At 39.1% G+C, this 27281-nt stretch overlaps 5 protein-coding genes and 1 long non-coding RNA gene across 10 annotated transcripts in view; 2 read left to right on the forward strand and 4 right to left on the reverse strand.

Moving 5' to 3' along the window:
- The window catches only part of LOC108148113 (flotillin-2), a 113432-nt gene that overhangs the window by 12731 nt on the left and 73420 nt on the right, over positions 1-27281 (forward strand). The gene's annotated exons all lie outside the window — the stretch shown is intronic.
- LOC108148111 (glucose dehydrogenase [FAD, quinone]) lies at positions 1321-3632 on the reverse strand. The gene has a single exon (XM_017274955.2). It carries the CDS (start codon positions 3467-3469, stop codon positions 1601-1603), a length of 1869 nt encoding a protein of 622 aa, XP_017130444.1. The 5' UTR covers positions 3470-3632; the 3' UTR covers positions 1321-1600.
- Positions 4452-7696, reverse strand: LOC108148108 (glucose dehydrogenase [FAD, quinone]). The gene has a single exon (XM_017274953.2). It carries the CDS (start codon positions 7140-7142, stop codon positions 5262-5264), a length of 1881 nt encoding a protein of 626 aa, XP_017130442.1. The 5' UTR covers positions 7143-7696; the 3' UTR covers positions 4452-5261.
- On the reverse strand, positions 9339-10643 carry LOC108148119. Its single transcript, XR_001774542.2, has 2 exons — positions 10522-10643; positions 9339-10468 (listed from the first exon to the last, which is right to left on the reverse strand). It is a non-coding gene; the product is annotated as an uncharacterized LOC108148119 (long non-coding RNA).
- Positions 11056-11852, forward strand: LOC121467949. The gene has a single exon (XM_041710727.1). The coding sequence runs from the start codon at positions 11133-11135 to the stop codon at positions 11700-11702; it is 570 nt and encodes a 189-aa protein (XP_041566661.1). The 5' UTR covers positions 11056-11132; the 3' UTR covers positions 11703-11852.
- LOC108148102 (glucose dehydrogenase [FAD, quinone]) lies at positions 15770-24085 on the reverse strand. The gene is made up of 2 exons (XM_017274947.2): positions 23888-24085; positions 15770-19132 (listed from the first exon to the last, which is right to left on the reverse strand). Exon 2 carries the CDS (start codon positions 18701-18703, stop codon positions 16550-16552), a length of 2154 nt encoding a protein of 717 aa, XP_017130436.1. The 5' UTR covers positions 18704-19132; positions 23888-24085; the 3' UTR covers positions 15770-16549.

Consider the following 27281-nt stretch of genomic DNA (forward strand, 5'->3'; position numbering starts at 1 on the left):
TTTATTTTTTAGCAACCGAAACCGCCCCCTCGATTCATGAATATTTCAATTTGTGTTAATGAAAATTCTGGCGTAACCATGGTGACTTTTTTTCACACTGGGATGGTACATTTTGTGACGAGTGTTCACTGGAAATGACGCCTGGCTTAGCATTTTTGGGATCATGGTTAGGAGTGTCCTAAATGGAATAATATAAGGGTAGAATCTGTATTCAACATTACTTTACAAAATGTATAATTTTTACTTTGTTGTATTTAGTTTACAATGCATTTGTTTAAGAACTTAATTGTACCTAAAGCTGTTTTTACATTTCTTAAATGGTGAGTTTTTATTGGGTTACCATTTTAAGATCTGTAGCTGTATTCATATTATTCTGTTGTATATATTCAATACAACTTTAAAGATGTTTCTTAAAGCTCGTAAAATGAGTACAGTGAATGTTACTCATACTTAAAAAATGTTTTAACAATTCCTAAGTTGTATGAAATACCAAAGACAATACCAAAGTTATACAAAATGGATTGTGAATCTCGAAAGAATTGCAGCCGGCTTAAAAACCGGTTGCAATAATCTGGCCAAGAGCTTTAAGCCAAGCTTAAAGCTTTCTATGCTCGATTTATATTCCTTTGCTTAATATAGTCTACCCTTGGGAGGCAAAACAATCTGCAATTATTCTCAATTTTTGAGAGATTTATACCCACTCCATATACATAAATAATTCTAAGGTCAAATCAATGCAAATCAAATCGCGATGAAACGAAAGACTCAGCACTCAAACCCAACAGACATAATGCGAAGCAAAATATTCACACCGGCTTGATCGTAAAACAAAAAAAAAATTAAACAAAACCGAAAGCGAAAAAAAAAATCGAGAGTAAGGCAAAAAATCATTTCCGCAACAATAAAAAAAAATGTCAGAAAGACTCAAAACAAAGGCGTCTAAATAAATCAAAACCGAAAATCGTCAAACAAGCTGGCAATTTCATGGATTTCACGGATTTTGATTATGAAGCCACAAATTGATTAGCATGAAAATTGCCAGAGCTGAAAATTCCTAGTGAAATAAATGAGACAAAGGCGAAATGTGAGATCTAATGATATTCAATGTCAATGTCAGATTTGTTAGATCTTTGTTGTTCAGATCTACAATGAAATGGAGGTGCAAAAACATATTAGTTATCATTTTACTATATAGACACTTTTGTAGTTATTAAAGCTAATCATTTTTGCTTAATAAGTTTCAAAAAATCCAATTTTTGTATGTTTTTCATAGGCTGAAAATTTAAAAATATTATTTTTTAAATAGAACACCATCTTTCCTTTTTATAGTACATACAAAACTTATTTGAATTTATTAATGCATATGTGGCTTACATTTCTAAACTTAAACTAGAATCAGTTCAGGCAAGAGAGAATTACAGATAATAACAAACAATTTTAGAATGCTGACCAGCCCTAACTAAAGAACTTAAGCCCCATTTCACACTAGCCAGTGATTTGAGATGAATTTGAGACGATGGGTGGGGGTTCAACAACATGATGGCCAGTGTAAATGGGGCTTACACCTGATTGTGGAATTGAACTTTGGATTGAGGCTTGTTTATTGGATGAAACCATGATCCTGCTTGATCATATCGGCCGCCTTCTCGGCGATCATGAAAACGGGTCCATTGGGATGTCCGGACATGATTTCCGGCATGATGCTGGCATCGGCCACTCGCAGATTCCGGATGCCATGGACCCGCAGGCGGGCATCCACCACCGCAGCCCGGTCCGATTTGGGGCCCATTTTGGCCGTGCCCGAATAGTGGTAGATGGTGAAGGTGAAGTGCCTCACATAGCAGGCCCAGTAGGCCCAACTCTTGTAGGCATGCTGCTTGCACGTGGGGATCTTCTTCTCCCACAACTTGGCATCGATGGCCTGCATACCCCGCTGGTCCATCAGACTGATGGCCTTCAGCAGGCCCCGCACCGAGATGTCCACGTCGTAGGGATGGGCAAAGTAGTTGGCATGGATCAGCGGATACTTGAAGGGATCGCTGCTCTTCAGCATGATGCGACCACGACTCTTGGGCCGCAAGATCATGGGAAAGATCATGAAGGCGTTCAGTGACTTGTCCTCAATCTCGGCGAACAGCGAGTCGTAGATGGACTTCTTCAGCCCAAAGGCACGTGAGATGGCCGGATTGGAGGACATGGAACCGCCCACCAGGAAGAGCTCAATGTCGGGCCAGCCATCCTCATCCCGTTCATGATCCAGATCCCAGAAGGCAATGGCCTCACAGCCGCCCGGCGAGCCATACGGTCCCTCCATGCGATTGAATCGGTTCACCAGTGTGGGATCGGCAAAGTCCTCGAACTTCAGCGACGTAGCATTGGTGGTGAAGGTGACCGCCGGCGCTGTGTGATCCTGTAGGTTATAGCCCACGGCCAGATCGGCCAGCGGCTTGATGCCCACTTCGCGCAGATGCTTGGCTGGGCCCACGCCCGACAGCATCAGCAATTGGGGTGTATTGATGGCGCCCGCCGAGACAATCACCTCCCTTCTGGCCAGGATCTTCTGCATTTTGCCCTCCGTTTGCACCATTATGCCGTAGGCCGTCTTGGTTTGCGGATCGATGAGCACCTTGGTGACCAGGGCGTTCTTCTTCACATGCAGATTGCTGCGCTTACCCTTCAGCGGATAGAGATAGGCACGATTGGAGCTCCAGCGCGTGGAATTCCGGGTGGTGGTGTGCAGGAAGGCCACGCCATTCTGAATGCGTCCATTGTAGTCGCGGTACTTGAGGCCATCCTGCTGGGCGGCCTCCACAAAGGCCTCGGAGATTTTGGAGCGCCAGTTCACATAGCTGACCTTCACCGGTCCATTGCGGCCCACATAGTCCTCCTCGGCGTCGGGCACACTGCTGCCCTCGTACTTCTTGAAGTACGGCAGCACGTCCTTGAAGCTCCAGCCCGGATTGCCCAGTGCCTCCCAGCGATCGTAGTCCCTGCGATTGCCCCGCGTGTACATCATGTAGTTGAGGACCGAACTGCCGCCCATCACCTTGCCCCTGGGCCAATTGCAGCGATTCCCGTTCATGGCCAGGCAGGCATGATCCGAGGGCTGCGTCCTGTACTTCCAGTTCATCTCGCCGAGCTGCAGGAAGTGCGCCACTATGGGCACATCCATGACCAATCGCTCGGGACCGCCGGCCTCGAGGAGCAGCACTCGCCATTGGGGATTCTCCGAGAGGCGGGCGGCCAGGGCACAGCCCGCTGTCCCGGCTCCAACCACTATGAAATCGTACTCGCTGTCCAGCACTAGATTGTTGTCATAGTTCTCCAGCTCCACGTCCGCCTGGCCGCGTCGCAAAAAGTTGATCGTCTCCAGCAAAACATTATTGCTATCCTGCGCAGAGGTTCGTCGAACCATTAATATCAGCCATAGGCATAGGCCCACGAATATCAGCGATTTGCCTGCCATCATTGGGCTTTTGCTTCACTTCTTGTTTCACCAACAAAAAAAAAAGAAAATGTTATATTATATTTGTACGTCCAGAAGGTATGGACGAGAACGCGCTGGGGTTCTTTCGACGCGATCGCGAGGTGAGCGTGTGTTGCCCAATCGGACTCGTAACTAGAAATGCTGACAAATGCCGTGGCCAAGTTCAATTTAATATTAAATTCGGCGGCGAACGCCGAACGAACAGCGATCGCTGTGCGAATCTCTCGGCGTTCGGCTTTTGGTTTTTCGGTATTTCGGTTTTTCGGTTTTCAGTTTTAAGATCGTTTTGGCTTCGGTTCGGATCGCCCAAGAATCTTCAAATCTTTCGATGACTTGACTATGGACACGTTCACAAAATGCGCGCGCTGACAAAGACCAAAGTAAAAAAAAAAAAAAAAAAAAAGCTGGTTGAAATTGAAAGCTCTACTTCGATCTGACATTGACTTGGACCGATCGCTAGATCGCTAGATCGTTAGATCGTTAGATCGTTAGATGTACAGATGCGGAAGCCGAGTGAAGACATTAAAGGGCCTCCCATGGCTAGATTTCTATTGATCCTCTTTATGCGGTTCTTTGGGCTGCAATTAACATACAGAGCCATCGTGATTCTGCGGTTTGCCAGAAGAATTCGGGAGGGGTTCTTCGAAGAACCTGTCGTTTCAGGGTAAATGTCAAAGCAGATCGCATTTAATCGCTTGCTTTGTCCACACATATTGTATAATTTTATGGTTCTAGATGGCTGGCTATAAGCTATCCAGGTCTTAAAATTCAGTAATCAAGTCTTCTTTTTTAATAATTTTTATTAGTTATGCCAGCAAGAAAATAACATGACAAGATTATCTTCACTTGAATCTTTTCTAGAGAGTAGTTATATTATAATCCCACCGTAAGAAGCCAAATAATAAACCAAATGATTTATGTTCCAGACGATTTGTATTAAATTTTATTTAATTACAAGCCAAATGAGTTTTATTCCAAAAACATTTTTTATTATATTTAATTTTTTATGATGCTTGGGTACTTTTCAAAAACTTAATATATGTGAAATTAACATGCTCATTTAATATAACCATTTAAACATAAATTAAATTTTAAAACCAATTGCCAAAATGATTTTCTACATAAAAAAATTACTAATTTTGGTAACATTTCTTTTTTCATTTTATAAACAAAAAAAATAAATAAGGTGTGTTCTGTAATTAATGACCAGTATCTACAAATGCCAGCTAAAAATTTTAATGATTTGCTTTTCCTACAAAATTATTATCTTCTGTACTTTCTTTATTATATGTAGAATAATTTGCATACAAGAAAAATCATTAATAGGAATTTACAGCTGAATGACAAATTATTGTAGGATTAGTTGTCCATTTGTTTGTAATTATTATAGTGATCTAACAATTAATTACCACCATTTGGAATAATTAACATTAAAAATAATTTTTTTTCATTGTCATTACACTCATTGAGTTAAGAAGGTTGTTCTGCCTTTTTTTATGCATTAGAACTCACTCAATTATATATATAAGATCACCCCTTGAAAAATATAGTGTTACTGAATTTTTAATTTTCTTTTTAAAAAGAAAACATGAGGATATTTACTACAAAATTATTTTTAAAATTAAATATTAAGTCAGGGAAATACAGTGCATATTTAAATACATGATTTAAAGTGGAAAGTATTGAATTTTAAATGGGTCCTTGTTGTTTAATTAAATTGATTATTAAATACTCGGATTTACTACGTTATTTTGTTATTTTTTTTTTATCAGTGTTAGAGAAAGTTATGATCCTCTTTGATCATGTCGGCTGCCTTCTCTGCTATAAGGTAGACCGGCCCGTTGGGATGGCCCGAGATCAAATAGGGCATAATGCTGGCATCCACAACCCGGAGCTTTTCAATTCCGTGGACCCTGAGGCGGGCATCGACCACCGCCGACGGATCCTGCCGAGGACCCATCTTGGCCGTGCCCGAGTAGTGGTAGATGGTGAAGGTGAAGTGGCGGGCATAGCAGGCCCAGTAGGCGCTGCTCCTCCACTTGTGTTTCGCACAATTGGGCAAGCGTTTCTCCAGCAGTTTCGCTCCAATCGCCCTAAACGCTGGCTTGTCCAGTAACCTCACAGCCTGTTCGATTCCACGCACCGTGATGTTCAAATCATACGGATCTGCAAAGTAGTTGGCATAAATTCGCGGATGTTCGGTGGGATTTCGACTCTTGAGTTTGATGCGACCCCGACTTTTGGCCCGCAGGATCATGGGGAATATCATGAAACCGTTGGCACTCCGCCGTTCTAGTTCTCCGAACATATTCTCATATATATCCGATCGGATGCCCAGTGCCAGACGTAGGGCCAAGTTCGTTTGCAAGCCACCAGCCACCACAAACAGCTCCATGTCGGCCCAGCCATCGGGATTGCGAGCATCGTCCAGGGCGTAAAAGGATATGGCCTCCACGCCACCGGGAATGCGTAGTACGCCTCGTCCCTTGAGGAACTCGGACATGACCTCCACCTTGAACATCTCACTGATTTGCAGGGAGCTCACGTTGCACAGCACACTCACGGCCGGGCCAATGTGATCCTGGAGGTTATAGCCCACGGCCAGATCGGCCAGCGGCTTAATGCCCATCTCCCGCAGATGTTTGGCTGGGCCCACGCCCGACAGCATCAGCAATTGGGGTGTATTGATGGCGCCCGCCGACAGGATCACCTCCCTTCTGGCCAGGATCTTATGTAGTTTGCCATCTATCTGCACCATAACGCCAAAAGCCTCTTTCTTTTGCGCATCGATCAGCACTTTGGTGACCAGGGCGTTCTTCTGCACCTGCAGATTCCTGCGTTTCCCCTTGATGGGGTACAGATAGGCCCGATTGGAGCTCCACCGGGTTTCGTTATAGATGTTGGCCTGTAGATAGGAAACACGCAGCTGCCTCGCTCCATTGTAATCGCCACGTGGCAGACCCGCTTCCTGGGAGGCTCGCACAAAGGCATCGGCGATCTTGGTGCGTGTCTCCGTGTAGCTGATCTTCACGGGGCCACGACGTCCCACAAATGCGTCCTCAGCATCGGGCACCACGCTGCCCTCGTACTTCCTGAAATAGGGCAGCAACTCGTCGTAACTCCAGCCGGGATTGCCCAGCTGAGACCAGCGATCGTAGTCCCTGCGATTGCCCCGCGTGTACATCATGTAGTTGAGGACCGAACTGCCGCCCATCACCTTGCCCCTGGGCCAATTGCAGCGATTCCCGTTCATGGCCAGACAATAGCTGTTCGAGGGTTCCGTCTTGTACTTCCAGTTGACTTCGCCCAACTGCAGCAGATGCGCCACGATGGGTATGTCCATGGCATAGTTCTCGGGACCACCGGCCTCCAGGAGGAGTACGCGCCACTTGGGATTCTCCGAGAGGCGAGCAGCGAGGGCACAACCCGCCGTGCCAGCTCCAACCACTATGAAATCGTAGTTGGCCGACAGCGGTTGTCCCTCGTCCAGGTTCTCCAGATCCAATTGCTCCTGGCCGCGTCGCAACATCTCCAGCATATCGAACACGGAGTTGCCATTGTCGTCCTGTCCCAAAACCACCAACACCGCAAATGCCAAGAGACAGAGCCAGAGCCAGAGGCTGAGAATGATTCTCAAGTGATGATGCAAAGTCATTGGAGTGGCGAAGTCATCCAACTTTGCAGCCGGACGCACTCGACTGCCGCGATCGACTGGCCCGCCCGATGAGCTGAACTAAAATCTAAAACCTAAAACCGACTCTGGGGGAAAAACTGCAGCTACAAACTGTTGACAATTGCGGCTTTTGGTCTTGGACCTTTTTCAGCCTTTAAACAGTGTCTAGAATATCATACTTAAGTAACTAATCGAACGATCGATCGATCGATCGATCAAACGATCAATCGATCAAACGATCGATCAAAGATCATAAACATTTCACTCAAAAATGCAGTGGCATTCCCACAAGGGAAAGCTTCGGTTATTTTAATTTACCACACATGGATCCTTAATTGTGTGCTGAATACTGAAATCACGTAATAACGGGTCTGTTCTAATCGTATTATCAATGGTATGAGGTTAAGGGAAAATAACTCCAATAGTGTATATAACTTGGTGTAATGAAAACAGTAGTTTTATACAACAATATAGGGGAACAACAAAATCTCTTAATTGCTTTGAAATCAATTGGTTATAACAATTGTGACTAGTTAAATATGTATATCAAGCTCACTGAAGTCGAAGTAACTCAATAATGGATATATAATTAATATTTATTATTGTGAAAATATAATTTTGAACAAGAAAGGAAGCAAACTTCGGCAAGCCGAAGTTCATATACCCTTGCAGCTATTGCAATAATTAAATATTTTTGAAAACATCAAAATTAAGATTTACTTTCGTATATGTTTAATTATAGATAGTTATTTTATATATTTATAATATTTCGATGGAATCTATATAATATAGTCGTCCGATTTTGATGAAATTTATACCGTAATTCTGAAATATTTAACCATTACTATATGATCCTATGGGAGCTATATGCTATAGTCGTCCGATCCGGCTCGTTCCGTTTAATGTACTACCTGCAATAGAAAGACAACTTTTGGGAAAGTTTCAAGCAGATTGCTTAAAACTGAGAGACTAGTTTGCGTAGATACGGACGGACAGACGGACGGACATGGCAAGATCAACTCTCCTAGTGGTGCTGATCAAGAATATATATACTTAATAGGGTTGGAAAGGTCTCTTTCACTGCGTTGCAAACTTCTGACTCAAATTATAACACCCTCTGCAAGGGTATAAAAATTAACAACAAATTCCAAAAATATACGAGGATTGAATTTATATTCATCGTTATGGTCAATTAGGATTTTGTAATCGAAAGAATGTTGATTAAGTGACTTAAATACTAATGCAAATAAGAAGCAGACTTGTAAACTATATATTCATTGTTTTATTGATTTGTTTCGAAATAATTCACCACTTTTAATTATACAAACTCGTAAACGGTGAGTGGACTTACTTGGAGGCATGTCATGTTTGTTTTTTTATTCTGTATTTTTTGTTTTTACTTAGCTTGGCGCATTGTTTAGTGAATAATTTTTATAATTATTTCCGCTTGCATGTGAATTCGTGAGCTTAGAATGGGAGGGCCCAAGAGAGTCGATTGGCAGACGTTGTAAAAAAATAAAATTTCAAGATAGCCCAAACTAGTAAGCCCAACAACTCGTGAGTGGAAACTTGGCAACGTAGATACTATACTTGTACGTAAACTTGGCCAGCCGACCGCAACCGTATGACATACTAAAAGAAAACGAAACAAAAATAAATTAAGAAGGTGCTTAATGGTTTTTTGATGTGTTCTCCGCCCCAAATGACGTCGAGGCGATGGAATATGGTTAGTCGAAGGACAATCGCTTAAAGAATCCATCTGATGCCAAAAGGGAGTATCATCGCAGCATCGCATAATCGAAGGAGATGCTGGCTGCTTGGAATACAAATGAGGACCACTGCGTTAAGAACCTTTTGTGGAAAATCGGAAATCTGAAGGCCGTTGGCAACCCAGAACACCACAAACCGTTGACATTCAAGCCCAACCGACACGCTGGGCACTTTGGAGTCAAGGCCGAAAAAGCACTGAGGCTTCCAATTTCGCAATTCGTCTGCGATTCGCGGGCCTCAAGTTCGCTGAGCTGCTATTCGATTATAAACAGTGGGAGAAATAAGTGTGTACCAGCAAAGCTGTTTTTTTTTAAATATTAACAACAAAAGGTACTACAAATATAATCTTTTTTAGCTGTTTAAATGTTTATATTATGTATATTATAAATAAGAAACATTTTGTTCAGCTTAATTTTGCATTTATTTTAAGGGGTCTTTATTACCAGTTTGCCAAAAATTACAAATTAAAATATAAATCAAGTATTTTAATCCTAAGTCTAGTATTTCTTTTCATCTAATTTAAATATTTGTTTTATTAAATATATGTGTCTTGTATTGCGTAATAGTTTTTAAGCAACAGCATAATTGAATTGTAAATTTTTGTTAATAGGATATTGTTAGGCATTTGCTTGAATTGAAAAAAAATGTTGGTAATAAATATAAATGGGGAAATCACTGGCTTAAAATATATTAATTACGTTATTTAGATGTTTATGGTCGTATTTCTAATGTTGGTAATAAATGTTAATGGGTAAATCGTGGTATTTCACTGCCATAGGGAGTGCTTTAATTGACTTGTTTTTTTCTCAGTGCAACCAGCTAACGGCAATTAAAGTTTTGGATCTTACTATCGATAGGTATTGTGCTGTCGCAGAAACAGCAGCAACGACTCTTTCTGTTCGCATAAAGTCAAGAATTTAAGCAAACCCGTTGTCTTTGACCGAGTTTTCATAGTTGGCAACTGCCGATTTTGGCCAAGTTGCTCTTTGCACTGACTGACAATTTTTATTTTGAGGCCTCGACCATGTCTTTATCGGGCTTTTGACACTCATTATTGGCTGGCCCATGGCATTCGATGCCGGCAACAGGATGTCAAATCATCGAAATGAAGGATATTCTACTTGTTATTAAATGTAAATTGCAGTCATGTTGATACAGCTGATTGTTGTTTGACAATCTGCAGAGTGACTGGCAGAAAAAATGAAAATGTGTTGGCCGTAAAAAGTTCTTAGCTCTACCATAAAATGCGTCTTTGGAGTTTTTTTTTGTGGCGATTAATTGCGTTGGGATTGATCATCATGACAAGACAATTCGTTTACTTCCATCAGTTTGCATAGACACCGTTTTTGATGTGGTAATACTTGCCGGTGGAAGACAGTTTAGTGATCTGATTCCTGATTAAAACACAAAACCTGTTTCTCGTGTTAATACATTTTAAACATTAGATATTTGCGAAAACTACGATGCACCCCATGTTCAATGAATGAGCGAAGGTAAATCCAGTTTAAAGTACTTCTTGAAGGTTGCAAAGAATACGCCTTAAGAATTCAATCAAAAATTACAAATATTTCTTCCAAAAATCAGAACAGACCTTATCATATTGTTGCCAAATAAAGCTTTAACAAAATCCAAATTCATTGGAAATAACAACTGTAAAACGTCAAGTCGATTACACTCTATTTCCTTTTTGCAAAACTGCTAATGGGTTTGTTGTTTTTCACGAAGGGGGTGTTTCCTATTTCGACCAGCTTCTGTATGCATTCATTATCTTTAGATTTACTACGGTTATTAACTTTGTAATGGTCATTAGACGAGTACACATAAAAAAACAAATACATTTACATTTTAGATGTCTATGAATTTTTATAACTTATAATTATTATCTTATTTTTTTTTATTTTGCTGCAACTTATGATTATCCATCATTTAAACGATTTTGTATTTATTTAGTTTTGGGTAATCAATTATTGTTAATGATTTGTTTTTTTTTTGTGAATTGTACTTTGAAACCTGAACAATTTTTTAATGTGCAGGCTTTTAATTAATTTCAGACAATTAATTATTGTTTTACATTTTTTATTTCCCTGCACGATATTTAAATATCTTAAATTCGAGTAGTTCACACCAGAGTTGTCAAAATTTCAAAATAATCGAAATTAATCCAGACACATTGGGTGCATACCACATCCAATTCTCTGTAAAATGTCCAGACCGCCGGCTGTTAGGGAGCGAAAGCCTGGGATTGGGAGTAACCCTCAATTTGAGGCCAGGAGGATTTCGACTTCAAAGACTTCGGATAGCGAGCCGAGTGGTTCGAGGAAATATCTGAAAAGTGGCCAAACCGAAAGGGTTCCTATTGAAACTCAAGGAAGAAATAATGGCCTTCCGGATAATGGCTACGATGCGGGTCTGGATACCGTTGATGCCAACGATTACGACAGAGATGAGATGGCAATCAAGCATTCGAGGGATCGCAGGCGCCTAAACTCTTTCGTTTACCCAGAACCGATTCCATCCAATCGACTTGGTGGATTTTTACGCGCCCTGGCTCGCAGTTTGCATCATTGTTCGATGAGGATTGCCGCCGGATTCGGTTTGAGCCGCCAACAGGCCGCCTGGTACAAGAACTGCTGGAACACTAGACCGGACTCCCAGCCCAAGGGAATCAATCTGCTGTGTACTCACAAGAAAATTGAAGAACACTCTGCGCCAAATTTAAATTCAAAAACACAAACAGAACCTCGAAAAATTGCAAGTTCCACAACTCTTTGAGGTTCTAAACTATAATTTTGCTTCATTTTGAAACCCTCTGCAATAAAAATTTATGGTGGCTTAGAAAGGGGAGGGCTTTAAAGGACTTTATTCCCAATTTAAGGTTCCAGTTTCTTCAAACTTAATAAACTGCCCAGCATTACTCTCCAACAACAGTGTCATTTTCCTTTTAAATATTTGTATAGATTTTTAAAAATATCATTAAGTAATACTCTCACTAAAATTTGTAAAAATCATTCTCTATTTTTTCTCTTTGGTTTTCATTCATTGCTGTTTTTAGTTATTTTATATATGGAAACATTCAATTTAATTTACATATTTAATTTGACTATTTTCGGAATATATTTGAATTTATGAATTATGATTTTAAATTTAAAACTTATTATATTTAAATATAATGTGGTTTCCTAAAATCTGATTTTATACATAATTTAAATAGAAATTATAAGATTCCATAGGCAGATGTACATTTATTTATGTACGCATAAACAGCTCAAAAATTGTATATAAAAAAACCTTTTTAAACCCTAAAACTCATTATTTATGCCTTAAGAACTCGCATATTTTTGATTATTTCCACCAAAATATTATTGCATTTGATTGTGAATTCCACATTGTTTAGTTAGAAACGAAACCAACGCATTTTGTTGTAGGAAGTTTGACCGATCAAATGAATCAATTATTGAGACTTCCCCCAAAGCAAAGTGGACTTCCAAGCCGCAGCAAATCGATTCATTTGCAAATGATTGACATGACAAAGCAGAACAGAAGTTGAATAACATTTTGATACGATCATAATGCGCATAATTGCTATACGCCAACGCACATATAGATACAGATACAATCCAAATAGATACACACAGGCCAAGTTTGGCCAGATAACATTATTGTTTGCCAAGCACTAAAGCTCATTAAAGTGTGCAATTATTTGATCTGAAGTCCACTATTCGGTGCGATTGTTGTGATCAATGGCCAATAGAGTACGTGACGCCAACACTTTGTTAAAAATAAATAATAGTTGATGAAGTCAGGAAGTTGATCGAAAAGATCAGCGCAATGGTGATGATGGAACCGGGGTTCATGGATCAAGATTATCAAACGGAAATGCTATAAATAAATAGAAAAACAAAAATGGTTTAATAGATGAGAAGTGCACTGCAATGTGCTATCAGATATAGAAACTAAGTTCTTGATTTATAAATGCTTGCATTTTTTTTTGGTTACAACATAAAACATCTACATTAAAGTACTTAACACTGTTTAATAGAATATAAAAAACATATTCTTGATTTATGAATGCTGGCATATTTCTTAACAACATGAAACATAAATATCCTACATTAAATAGAAGTAATTATTCTCACATCTAGATAAATACCACTGTTTGATAAACATTTTCCTTACATTAGTTGTAAATAGATTCAAATCTAACTTCCACGTCATTTTAAGCAAATCACAGTGAGTCAATTAACAAAAAAAAGAAACCTCTATAAAATAATTCTTAATAAATATGTAAACTTCCCATTGAATCACAAAAACCGATGTCTAGTTCAATTTCCTATCCAAAATTTCCGTTTATCAAGGTTGACCAAGTGACTAAGAATTTTTGTTTGCCCTTTGATTCGAATTTAGACTTGATTGGCACCTTTGTAACAATTAAAAGAACTGGCTGTTCAAGTCTAAAGTGGCATTCTATCTGGTAGATATGGGTCACTAATCATCAACCAGGGTCAGAAAAACAAAACAAAACAAAAAAAAAAAGTGAAACTTCCGGTAGACTTAAGAATGTTGCCATGTTGCCATGCTTCCATGAATATTTATGCTGTAATCCCTTACAATAGCTAATTCTTAGTTTTTCATGATTTATCGAGCCCCATTAATATTTTATTTCTCAATCTTGTTTACTTACAGGTGAGTTGTTGTGTTTGGAGTATGCAAATTAGTGAATACCGAGGCAGAGATCAAGTTCATTGGGTCTGGGTCAACTGCTCGGACACGATCGCTTGTCGTCTAACGGAGATCGGAGATCACAACAAGTTGACTGACCTCTAACTGGAACGGTAACACATCAATCCGGAAGTTATCTATTCTGCAGATGATCCGCAGATACTTCCGCTGGCCATTGACCCAGTTTCTCCTTTTGGATTTTTGATTTTTTCCGATTTTTGCAGACTCCGTTTGCCAATGTCTACATATGTGCTTGGGTTTATTGCGTTTTTGGCCGAGAAATCGCCAAAGATATGCGTGTGCATAGACATGTGTCTAGGGCAAATCCGGTCACCTGCGAATCGTGGCGAAATTGCACTCGGTCACGTAGACATCGTGCCTCCATTTCGATTACCCTTTTTTGCTTCATATTTTTGCGGGCGTGGAAAAAGGTGTTTAACAAAACGAGTCAGAACTTGGCAACAGCAGTAATGCGACTTGTTGGTTCTGTCTTTCATTAAAGCATTTTGTGATTTTGAAAGCTTTTTTATTGTCTATTAATAAAAGAGGTCGTATACGTTATATTTATTCATTAAAAATAATGACAATAAAATCAGAAAAGTAATTATGTAAATATGAATAGGAATAATTACATAAAACTGTTTTAATTTGTTATTTTGAAATGGTTTTTTATCTACAGGTTATTTAGAATTCTACCTTTGTTTTTAAAACCAACGCTTCTAAATTTGTTGATGGGTTTTTTTCCTTACAGGTCGTATACGCAATATTAAAAATTGATTTCTTTATATCCTCTGTCAATTAGCATATCAAATAATATATGTTCTGTTAACCTTTTTCTTTATTCAGCCTATACCTATGGACACAAAATTTCAAAATCAAGCAATTATTTCGTTTGTCGCGCGAATAGAACTACTTTCGCCATCTACCGGATAAATATTAATTTTTTAGGAGAAGAAAATGCTATTAACAAATTGATAATGAAAAACCATCTTCTTTTTCTCATATTCCCAAAGTTAAGGGTACCTTTTTATTATTTATTAAAACACCGAATTAGACCTTGAACTTGCCCGAACCGCGTTCGTCCATTAACAAGTGTGATTTGTGCTCAGGTTTTTTTGTTGTTTGGCTTGGACATTTCCATTAATAAGCCATAAAACCTGGTTTTTCTGCTTAGCTTCAGTTAAAATGATTATAAACCGCTTTTTAGCCGGCTCAATTAGAACGTTTCGTGGGTAAAGTGGGACAGGGACCGATTGTTTAGCGCAAACCACGTCCGGAAAAAGACATCCAAATAGTGATTATATTTTGAGTTGATTAGACCATTTCCGGCTTCCGATATTCGCATGAAAATTGTTGACCAAGGCCCACGGTCTTAAACCTGTCAAAACGATGATTTATACCACTTCGATTGGTGGCTAGTTAATAGCTTAATATTCTGTATACATATATATCGACATTTCGATGGGCGTTGCTGCGACAAGTTCAAAACGTGGCTTTTCTGTCTGCTGGTAATTAAATATACATATTTTCTACACAAAAATGTTGCGTTGCGTGCTGTCTTATCTTCAGTTTAGTTTACTACCGCGCCCAAATGCTAGGCTATGGTATTTAAAACCTTAAGTATAAATGGGTAGGGCCTTTTATTGAGTATTTTTCGTGAATATTTTCGCTTCAGGGTGAGTTCGTTAAGTTGTCACTCACTGTCTGTGATGTAATCAATCAAATACTCTGTATTATGTAATTAGGTGATGGGCACATGATTCTTAAAGTGGTATCTGTATTTAGATAGCAAAATTGTTTTAATAAAATTAATTGATTTTTACTTTACATGCAATCAAAATAGTTTATTTCAAAGTAGGTTGTTTAAACTTTATGGACTTAATGCAAAATATTTTTTAGATTTTTTGCTATCTGTTCCTTGATTAAAGAAAAGACACCCTGAAAGACTCAAACAATATAAGAATGTAATTGAAATAATTCCATCAACAAAATACATCTAACCACGCGATGACTCATTTCTCTTTTGGCCAAAAACCAATTTGCTTACCTCATTTGCGTGGCCTGCTTTACGGCTGTCAGCAAATAACAACCATTTCGCCTTTAACCTTTATGCAAATTTAATTTATTAAATAGAATGTAGTTTAAATAATGCGCGTGTATGGGAGTTTCCTATAAATAGTCAAACAATACTATATTATCTTACTCTAGCTTAGTATAAATATTACATAAACAAAAAAAAAAAGGGACAACAATTTCTTAATATAGCTAGGAATACAGCATAATTGAGGGCATTTAATCTATGACTCGATTTCTGGTTTCCGTCTTGCAATTGGTCGTTGTGTAGAGTTTTCGAGGACGTCATGTGTTGAGATTCAATGGGCAGTATGAGTTCTCCCTTATACAAATTTGAGTTGTTGAACGCTTAACTTTTTTGTGCACGCAAAAAGATATTTTACTATCATAGTTAATAATTAGGCATCAATGCCTTTTTGCAGTTATTGTGTAAACTGATGGTCTAATTAAAAGCAGACATCAATTAAAAATAGGGTGAAGTATGGAGTTTTAGATGTAAACCTTTTATGAACAGCAGTTTGAAATAATTCCATAAAGTTGATAGTTGTACAACATTGGACATTTTTAAGTCGATTCCATAATTATGATAACTCATGGTTAAATAGTAGATAGCTTCTGGTTTCATTGAAGAATTTTCTATGAATTTCTAAGCTTCACAATGTTCTGAATCACATTCCGTTGAGTTATTCTCCATTCAAAAGAGTTTCCATCTCAACAAGTTGCTTTAGCAATGGCACTCACTATTTTTTTGTAAGTGTTTAAAGCTAATGGAGCCCTGAGCACAAAATCTGAAGCTGACTGGCAGCTCTGTTATCCTTTTCAAGCCACTAACTATCAACATAGTTGAGTGTGAAGTTGCTGCTGCTGCTGCTGTCGATGTTGCTGATGTTGTTGTTTATGTGACTGATGTTGCTGAAATTGCTGAAGTTACTGAAGTTGCTGTTGTTTATGAGACTGCTGTTGCTGGAATGGCTCTCGATGTTGCTCCTGTCGCTGAGGTTGCTGCTGTCGCTGTGACTGATGTTGCTGCTGGCGTTGGGCAGCGTGATGATGCCCTGAATATTGCTGCCAGCTGTTTGCGCATCCCGCGCTTGAGTCTGCCGCTTCACTTTGTACTCGGGATTCGTTAGCCAGTCCTCCTTGATGAGATCGGCACCCTTTTCGGCTATCATTATCACCGGGGCATTGGTGTTGCCACTACTAATCGTCGGCATAATGCTGGCATCGATCACCCTCAAGCCGCGAACTCCGTAGACTCGCAGGCGTGGATCGACCACTGCCTCGGGATCCCAGGCGGGTCCCATTTTGGCAGTGCCGCACGGATGGTAGATGGTCATCGAGATGGTCCTCACATGGCATTCCAAATAGGCATCCGAGAGGAACTTGTGCTGTTTGCAATTTGGCAGCGGTTTGCGCCACAATCTCGATCCAAATTGCTTAAAAACCTGCGCCTCAGCCACTCGCAAAGCTATCTTGGCGCCCTCCACCAAGGTTTTCGCATCCAGCGGATCATCAAAGTAGTTGGCATTGATCAGGGGATAGTGGAAGGGATTGGCCGAACGCAACTTGACCGAACCCCTCGATCTGGGCCTCAAGAGCAGCGGCATTATCGTCCAACTATCCTTGTTGGCTATGGGATGGTAGACCTCCTGGTAAATGGATTCCTTCAGGCCCAGCACCTTCTTCACCCGCGCCCCATTGTCCGAATTGATGGAGGCCGGTGCCATATGGAATTGAATGTCCGGCCAATCGCGGCTGCGATTCGAGTAGGGTGTGTGGACAAAGGCCAAGCCCTCCACTCCGCCCAATGTGGTCATGGGTCCTCGTTCGCGCAGCACATACTGAAAGGTCACTGCCGTGGGATTGAAGCGATCCTGGACAATGGCCACTGGCTTGTCCACCAGGAAGGTCAGTCCACCCATGCCCACATGATCCTGCATATTCTCACCAACGGGCAGATCTTGCAGCACCCGAATGCCCAGCTTCTCGAGATGCTTTCGCGGTCCCAAGCCGGACAACATCATTAGTTGGGGTGTGTTTATGGCGCCGGCCGACAGGATGATCTCCCTTCTGGCGGCTATCCTATAGACCTTGCCATGCTTCACAAACTCCACGGCCTGAGCCCTCATGGTGCCCGGCTCCATGATGACCCTCGTCACGTGGGAGTTCATCGAGAGGTGGAAGTTCTTGCGCGAACGTATGGGTCGCAGGAAGGCCTTGGCTGTGGAGCATCTCGATCCGCGTCGAATGGTGCCCTGGGCGATCATGAAACCAGCCTGTTTGGCGCCATTTATATCCCGATTCTCATAGCCCATCTGAGTGCCGGCCTCCACAAAAGCGGCCACCAGCGGAGAATGCCAGGGGGATTCCTGAACAGTCATCAGTCCGCCGCGACTGTGATACTTGTTGTTCGCCAAATAGGGATTGCGGTTGTCCTCCGATTTCTTGAAGTAGCGCAGGACATGGTCGTAGTCCCAGCCAGGATTACCCAGCGATGCCCAGTGATCGTAGTCATTGCGATTGCCGCGCACATAGAGCATATAGTTTAGGACCGAACTGCCGCCCAACACGCGACCTCTGGGCCAATTGCAGCGATTGTTTTGCATACCCAGGCAGGCCTTGGTCGAGGGTTCCGTCTTGTAGCCCCAGTCCAGTTTGCTCAGCTGCAAGTAGGCAGCCAGCGATGGTACGTCCGAAATCTCGTTCTCATCCGGACCGGCCTCGATGAGCAGCACCTTCCACTTGCGCACCTCGCTCAAGCGATTGGCCACCACCGCTCCGGCGGAACCACTGCCCACCACAATGAAATCGTACTCGGGGAAGAGATTCAGCTGGTCCAGGGGTCGCGATTCGGGATCCACGGCATCGTAGCGATAGTACGTGATGGCGGCCAACATCAGGGGGATCAGCCAAAGTCCCGTGGTCACCACACCAAACGTGGACTTGATCACGGTGGTTATGAAAAGCAGGTTTAGCACCATGTTGGTTCCGGGGGACAGAACTAGTTCTGGGCTCACAAAGTTTTCCTTAGTTTCGTGGTTTTAGTCTTTCTTTCCTCTTGCCGCTCTCTAAATTCTAGCGTTTCTTTCTTTTGTGCATGGCGGGGCTCTAATTTCGCCCGATTTTCAATCAGCTGCTGCTTTGCTAAAATGATTCAAATTCTCGATTGTTAGTAGGGATTTCTCATCAGGATGTTTACCATCTATTCTCTGGTATTTGTCCAACTGTTTAACAGTCTTTTTCTTGCTGAATTAGTTTTTCATTGGCTTTCTTGCCCATTAAGTAGTTATTGTTATTAAATTTGTATTTATTATTTCTGCTTCTTAGCTCCTTCTTTGATTTGAAATTTAGTTCACGTTTAATCCTTATTGCTGCTGATTTGTGCTTTTCTTGTGCTCCCCGTAAGCCAACTGAAAAATAAAGAAAAGTTTATGAGAAAATGTGTTTAGAAAGAAAATTCGGGTAAAGTTTAACTAGTTAGTAATACAAATATAGTTCGGAATTGTAAGTGTTTGCCTATTTTTCAGATCATAAGTTACAATATATTGGTTGTTCCGCCACTCTATCAATTACCAAACATAATTTGTGCAAATTTCATATGTCTAACCAACCAAATAGTACTTGCTATCCATCGTTTGCATAACTTCTTGCTGGTTCTTTGGTTGTCTAAGTCGAAATGAAATGAACAAATTTCGAACTGATTTGCTTAACTGCCTTGTCGAATGCATTCATTGGTTTTGATTGCAACAGTTGCTTGTGTGTATTGCACTAATCCAAGATTTCTGTATTTCCTGACCAATTTTGGATCTTAACACCACTGCGATTGACGACCTTGAGCGACAAAGGCGGATTGTTAGCGGCTTTTCACTTCGGTTGCTTATAATGTTGGCCACGTAAATGCAACCATCTTTCGTTTGTTTGTCTTTCAAATTCGTCGGCCGTTTTTTCGGTTGGATTACAACAATATTTTTTTGTACGATACAGACTGACGTAACCCATGGTTTTTTTTTTTAGTTTTTGGATTTTTGGGCTATTCGTAATTGGCGTGCTCGATTGGGCAAAGAGACATACGAAATGGGTATGGGTTTCGTTTCATTTCGATTGTATTGCGAGCATTTTGTATCTGAGCTTTGGTGGGTTTACAGCCCAAAGCCCAAAGCCCAATGCCCAGATCTCGGGACTCAATGGCTTTGGCTATATTTGTTGACACATGGTTGTTGCAAAGTTGTTGTTGAGTTGTTATCGAGCGGGTGTTGAAATATCCAACGGCATTTAGCGCCTGTCTATCCAGTTTACAAATAAGCGAGGGGTCTATTTTATTTCGTGAAGGGGGTGGCTTCCCCTCCCCCTCCCCTTGTTTTTTTTTGTTTTTTGTTGTTTGTAGGAGTGGTGGGTGCGAAACTTACAATTTACATACCTGGCCTAATGAGTGTGAGATTCACAGACAGGTGAAGGGAAGCCAGAGGGGCTCGAAAAGAAAAAAATAATTAAAGTGACAGGTGGTGGCGAAAGATAGGGAATTCATTCGCATTAATAAAACTAATCGATTTTCTTTGCTTATTAAATTCCTTTTCGTTACTATAAATTAAGCTAATAAATAGCACTACTTAGAGCAAGTGAAATAAATAATTAGTTACATTTTTCTTGTTGCTTTTTAACAGATATTTTATAAATAATTGAAATCAAAACTTTTAAAACGTGAATCTAAAAATAACACAATAAAATGATGATGCTAATGTCAAGTAACATACAAGTACCCAAACACTTTTGACAGTTTTATTTATTTTGTCATTAACATTAGTTTTTTGTGGCTTGAAAATACCAGTAAACTACTTTTTATTACAAAGGGCATGTAGGTTGACAATTATTTTTTTAAACCAGTTTATTTTATTTCAATGTCACTGCTAATTTGTAACGGACTTGCTTTTAATTTTTTTGAGGATTAGATTGAGTTATACACTTTTTTTTTGTGATAAATAGAAATTTTGTGCTCTCTCTCGTTTAATTTTCTTTGAAACCCGGCCACTCTGACATAATCAATTTCAATGTCGATTTCTTATCACTTCAACTACCAACCGCACAGACAGCTATTTCTGTGGCCAAGTGAAAGGCCAAGTGAGTCCGGGCCAACCAAAAAAAAAAAAAACAAAAAAAATAAAAAAATAAAAAACAGGTGGCTATCAAAACCTTTCCTGGCGCAAATTCGTATCTTGGTATCTTGGCATCTTGAGAGTGGAAGCTGTGGGTCCATTTCTTCGGCAATGTTTTCTGCTTTTCTTAGGGTTTGTTTTTTTTGTGATTTGTTTTGTGCGAAAAACCTCCGCGGGCCAGCAACAACAACAACAACAACAAAAATTGTTGTAAAAATGTCGAAAAAAAGTTGCACGAAATTGGGTCAGCAGCGACAGCAAACAAGTTTACTTTGCGGCTCCGGGACCAGGTAAACCTGTTGGCCCGGCCCGGAGTTATCATCCATCCACAACCATCCACCCCCCTCTCCTGTTGCTATTGACATGCGTCATTACTGTGGAGACAAAAAGCGCTGTTTTTAGACCCGAGCCAAAAATGAACATCCACAGCTGTTTACAAAATAATAGTTATATATGTAGATCTTTTAAAAAATACTTTCTTAGATTTTTAAATTAATTTTAGATAGTTTCGAAAAGCAAATTTGGAAAAACGTATTTAAAGTGCTTTCCATGTACATTTTCTTTTTTTTAATTTTACCTAATATATACTATTTTATATTTATAAATTCATTGCATTGATATGGTTTCGTTAAGAAAATACATTACAAAATTAATTTAAAGTGCATTTCAGGTAAAATTTAAGCTTATAAAAAAGTAACAAATATATTAGTAAGCATATGTAGAGAGGCATTTAGCATATTTGATTGCAATTTTAAATTTCATATTGTACTTTAATCTGGGCGGCTTATAACTTTCAGTTGTTTACTTTAATTAATAATTATTTTAATTATATTGGAAGTGGTTTCAATGAATAATATCAAAAAGGTTGTTTGCAGTTATAAATATCATATTGATATTTTATAAAAGAGTGCTTATAGTTGTTATTTGTTTAATTCAACTATTGCTTAAATTATTAAGGAAGTAGTTTGAATTCGACCTGTTTTCAAAGTTTCTGAAATTTTAAATTTTAAGTAATGGCGAAATTCTTAAAAATAGAAAATTCACTTAAAATGCAACAACTGCATTTGTATTGAATATAATAACGGAAATCAAAAACTATTAATTTGAACACAGCTGTATACAGATTATTATATTCACAAGCTTTGATGTAAGCCAATTAGACTTCCTGTCCAGCTGAAGGCCATGATCACTGATCACTGATCGCTTTAAAGCCAACTGAACTTCCCCTTGTTGAAGTTTTTTTTTGCCTTACTACTTTTAGCACCCACGCATCCAACCACTTTATCATGATGATTGAGACAATTAAAGTGATTTGCTTGCCGATTTTGTGCGCTAATTTGGTGTAAACAAACGCAGACATCAGTCACTCATTCACTCAGTTTTTTTTTTAGCCACTCGACATTGCTATGAAGTCGTTGGGTTCACGATTACAGTGTCAGTCGGTGTCATTTTGTGTCAGTCACCTTGGCCAGCAGGTGCCAAAGTCGTTTATTTGCCGGCTAAATTGGATATTCTTCAGGTCTCTTGGGAAGCCATGTCATTGTGTCAATGACTTGATTTGGCCCAAAACGACAACAGCAACAACCAATCCCCGGCAAAACAGTGCCCGTTTAACTGTATTCAAATGGTGCAATTAATTAATTATAATACTCATGGCTATGTAAAATAGTTTAATTACCTAGCGGCAAATTGAATTTAGCTGCAACAACACCCATGGAAATGAGTGCAGCAACTGTTGCTGCACAAAAAGAAACATTCGCAATGAATTCCTATGCTTCAATATACAACAAAACTCTTTTTAATGGAAATACCAAAGTTAAACAGTATTAAAAGTTGCTCCTTTGGTAAAGAAATAAAAAAGATCTCGATTAGTTTCAGTGTATTTTCATGCTGATAGTTGCTTGTTGCTGGTGCGTGCCAAGTGTTGATTACAACTATGCACAGGCAATTAAGTCAAAAAATCAAATAAATTAGGGATATTTACGACTTTTAGGGGATTGCTCAAGAAAAAATAACATTGCACTATGAAAATAAAGTAGATTTTACATATAGTTTATATAATTATCCAAGCGAACCGCTTTTAACCAATAATATTATTACTTTTTGAGGAACCACTTAATTTTTCTAGATTTATAAATTAGTAATCAGATTTTTAATAATAAAAATGTAAATATAATTTCAATATTACAAAAAAGTTATACCTTCTGATAGTCAATAATTTATTTACAATTTAAAACATATTAAATATTTAATTTGATTGCTGAAATGCTTTTTCAAATAGCTTCAGAGATTTTTAATGACTGCTTTTAATCGAGTAATTTCAATTAAAAAACCTACTTTAACTTAATGCCTGCTGAAAAACACATTAGTGTCAGACTTGAGGCCTGAAATATAATGTTGCTGCTGTTACCGAAGATGTTGCTGCTGTGCATTGTTGTTGCTGCTGCTTGCTGCTGTTGTGCGCGCTGAAGTTATGCGAAATGGGCGTGGCAGACGTCTCCCTACGCCTCATTTCTTTTTTAATGTAAATGCAAATTTCTTTTTGTCTACACAAGAGCATAATGTTCAAAAAAGAAACAATTGTTGTTGCTGCTGCTGCGGCAACTGATGTTGCTGCCAGCTATTGCCGCAAAGACAAATCTTTCTATTGTGTTTTCCGTTGCAAAAAAAAAGAAAGAAGAAAGACTAAAATGACAATAGCCCAACAACCGTTAGTGTTGCTGCTGTGCCTGCAACTTGTAGCCTACTTATCAAAGCCCCTCTTTCTTTATTGTTAATGTTTTTTCTTTGGTTGTATTTCATAGCTTTATGTGTTTTATTTTCCTTGTACATTTTGTGGATTGTGCAAATGAAAAACCACAAAAAAAAAAAACAACTATGCACTTGAGTGCATTTCATTTCGAACTGATTTCACCCTTTATTTTTATTTCTTTTTTTTTGTAACCGGCAACAGGTGTTTGCAACTTTAACCTTTCGGTTCACTTCACTTTGCTGTATTTTCTTTTTCTGGCTTACTTGCAATTTTGAGCCCACGTAGCCTGGCACTTTTGGCACATCAATCACAAAAACGAAGTCACTGGATCCTTTGGGATGCGTTCGAAAAAAATTGGAATATTTATTCAAATATATACGTATATGTGTATATATTGAATATTTTCAACCGCTGACTGCGTCTGCGCGGCTGCGTTGCACGTAGTCAACTGAACGATCCGCTTGCCGCGAAATTCCGAAAAGCTATTGCTGAGACAGCAACAACAACTCAGAGCAGCAGCTGCTGCATATTATTGGCACATCGAACAAGTTGGATGGCCAACAAGTTTGAAGCTCTGATAACGGTACGAAAGTTGGAACTGCCATTAAAGCCAACAAAACCAGAAGGTCAAATCGCAGTTCGAAAGAGGAAGAGAAGTGGGGTGGTAATTGACTCTAAATGTCCGAAAAAATAGGTTACACACTTCAAATGTAGGTATGTGAAGAAGAACTACGTGAAATATGCCTAATCGATAACATTTCTGAGTTTGGCCGATTATAGCGATATATCGATATGTAACAAAAAAAGTCAATCGATTAAAATAGTTGGCTTAGGAAGAAATTAATGTAAGTTGTTTCTCGATTAAAGCGATCGAATAAATATTATAATAACTTAACAAAAAGAATAAGATTTAAAAATTAAGAAAGCCAGATTGATACAGCTGTCAATAAACTAACGTCTTAAATAAGTTTAAGAAGTTTAAATAAGTTTGCAACTTCATCGACAACAGGTTAAAAAGAGTGAAATATGAAGTGTAATTATTATAAATTAGTTTTTGTCAAATGCATTAAGGAAATGTGGCTAAATATTTCCGCTCATTCCTACAGTTTACCATTCCTTGGGCGATCTTGCCCGGCTGGAAGTTCTCTTCGCTGGAGTGACCGCATTCCTCGCATGCCAAACCCGCCAGAAAAGTGCCAAACCAAGAGCTAAATATGGTCAATTGAAGTTATTAGCCCATAAACATGGCTGAGAAAAATCTGTGTGTTTTCAGTTTTGCGCTGTTTTCTTTCTGCGCTCGCGAGAGGTCTCTTTGGCAATTGCCTGGCACAGCCCGGCTGGTTGTGTTTTGTCAACGGGTATAATTTATGTAATCATGAGCCAAAAAAGCTAAGAAAAAACAGCACAGCTACGGTAAAGAGCAACAACATGATTTAGGTAAGCTGTTGAAATATTTCATTGCTGTCTCCTTCCCATTTCGCTTCGTTTCTCAGCTCCACGTTTTTCTGTGTTGGGTGTTAAAGTGCAATTAGTGCGCAGGGATGAGGGATATATTTTCGTTTATATAGTATAAAGAGGGGCCATGGGCAAGGAGGTGGACCCATAGCGATAAGGCTGCTGAAAAGGGAATGTGGCGATTTTAAATAGCAACGCCCTAAAAAAAATGCAACTCATAGATGAAAAAGACAAGTCTGCAGACCAACTTCCGAATGCCCTTTTTTGATTATACTTTACAGGAACATTTTTTTCATAATACAAATCTTAAAAATTTATTTTATTAAAGTTAGTACATATAAGATTATTTTGATTTTTTATTTTTTCTTTAACAAATTCTATAATTTTTCTTAACGGATTACATTGCGATTTTTATTTAAAAAAAATAAAAATGTCGCGGTCTAATTGCGAATCTGGAATTTTATTACGAAGCTAACGAGATATGGGACATTGAACCTCCAATTTCATCGTTATGGCCAAGATACTGATCTTTTCGGGCGAAAATGGGAACATTTTGGCCATAAATGAGATCTTTTAATGCCCTTATTAACATCCTTAACTTAATTTATATTCATTTTATATTTGTAGCGGAAAAGTACATATATTGTATATGTAAAACTCTTCTATAATAATATTTTCTAGTCATGATAAAAAGCAGAAATATGTTTAAATTTTTTTGAAAATATATACTTTCCATTTTCTGGTTTAAGTTCAGAAAGCTATACCCTCTTCAAGGGTATTGAAACTTTCGCTCAGCCAAAAATCTCCTTTAAGTCAATTGGATCTGTTTTTCGGATTCCAAGAGGGGGTGTGCATTTTAAGTGCACCATCTGGCGAAAGGCTTTCGAAAATAAGAGCTCGAATTAAAAGGGCAACAAGTGGCTTTAAGTTCGGATTAACGCTCGTTAGTTTGCTGCGCGGATATTTGTTGCTTTTGATTTGGATTTTGATTGCCTACGTGAGGCGCGGCACCTAACACCTTGCCCCATCTATGACATAAGCGGCGGGTCTGATATTTTTTTGACAATGCTCCTCCATATACTCCCTCCTCCCCATTTTTTTTCTTACCTGTTTGCAATTGAAATTATATGCCTTGAACGATTTCGGGTTCGGATCGGTTCGGTTTATTCGGTTTTGGTTTGTCTTGCTTTGGTTTTGGCTTCGTTGCAATTGCAACTTCAACGGTGGACTGAGGCACGGCATAATTGACCGAAATTAAACAGAGATTATTCAATCCCTCCTATATCTCCACAAGCCTCTTCCCGCCAAAAAAAAAATAAAGAAAACAAAAACCCAACCAGTCTTGGATTGCTTTTCTTCTTACGATTTCTTGTGCGATTTGTCGTGTGTGTTCGACATCACGTATCTCTGTTTGCGCTGGAGAAATAAAGAGGATTTCGCTGTGGGAGAAGAGATAATGAAGCCGAAGATGTTGAGGAAAAAGTGGGAGAAAAGGTATTCCAGCGAATGCAAATTCCTCCGATTTGTCTCGTTGTAAATTTCGATTCAATGCATACACGCACTTATGAGGTACACAGAAATATTACCAATGACTGCACCAAATGATTCACTTTATTTAACTTATTTCATTTGATTTATTCAAGACTGAGAAGAGGATAAGTCCGATCAACCATTTGATTTGTTTTATTATCTATATGATTCATTCCGTTATCCTTTTGATTCATTTACCAATCCATATTATAGTTTAATTGTAATTAGAGCTTATATTCGAAATTTTTTTAGGTAATAGATTTATTTGAGAGTTATTTATGTATTGTCTTGATCAGTAATTTGACCAATTTCCTAATGAAAAGGTCTTGACATTTCTTTTGATATTTTTGTTTATAAGTTGGAATATTATATGCTTAAATAGTCTTTACAAGTGAAGAAAGGCTTTTAATAGACAACTCTTTCGTAAGGGAAACTAAATCTATAATTTTTTTAAATTGATGTATAATGTATTTAAACAATTTCCCGTCTGCGGATAGTAATATATCTGCATCTATTACTGAGTCTTCCGACGCATCGTTAATGCCCTCCCCCGCATTATTTTAGCTACCCATCTTACCTCATCTGCCGGCTCATTTTCAATGGGGCCTCAACGATCGAACTCTCGGCGGTTTAATGACCCAATTTCGTGCGCCAGACGCATCGTTTCACTGA

Source organism: Drosophila elegans, unplaced genomic scaffold, assembly GCF_018152505.1.
Source record: "Drosophila elegans isolate 14027-0461.03 unplaced genomic scaffold, ASM1815250v1 contig_149, whole genome shotgun sequence".
NCBI classification, from domain to species: domain Eukaryota; kingdom Metazoa; phylum Arthropoda; class Insecta; order Diptera; family Drosophilidae; genus Drosophila; species Drosophila elegans.

Bases quoted from the DNA above. Each gene is read 5' to 3' on its own strand.
- LOC108148111 (XM_017274955.2), bottom strand. From the start codon at position 3,469: ATGATGGCAGGCAAATCGCTGATATTCGTGGGCCTATGCCTATGGCTG.
- LOC108148108 (XM_017274953.2), bottom strand. From the start codon at position 7,142: ATGACTTTGCATCATCACTTGAGAATCATTCTCAGCCTCTGGCTCTGG.
- LOC121467949 (XM_041710727.1), top strand. From the start codon at position 11,133: ATGTCCAGACCGCCGGCTGTTAGGGAGCGAAAGCCTGGGATTGGGAGT.
- LOC108148102 (XM_017274947.2), bottom strand. From the start codon at position 18,703: ATGGTGCTAAACCTGCTTTTCATAACCACCGTGATCAAGTCCACGTTT.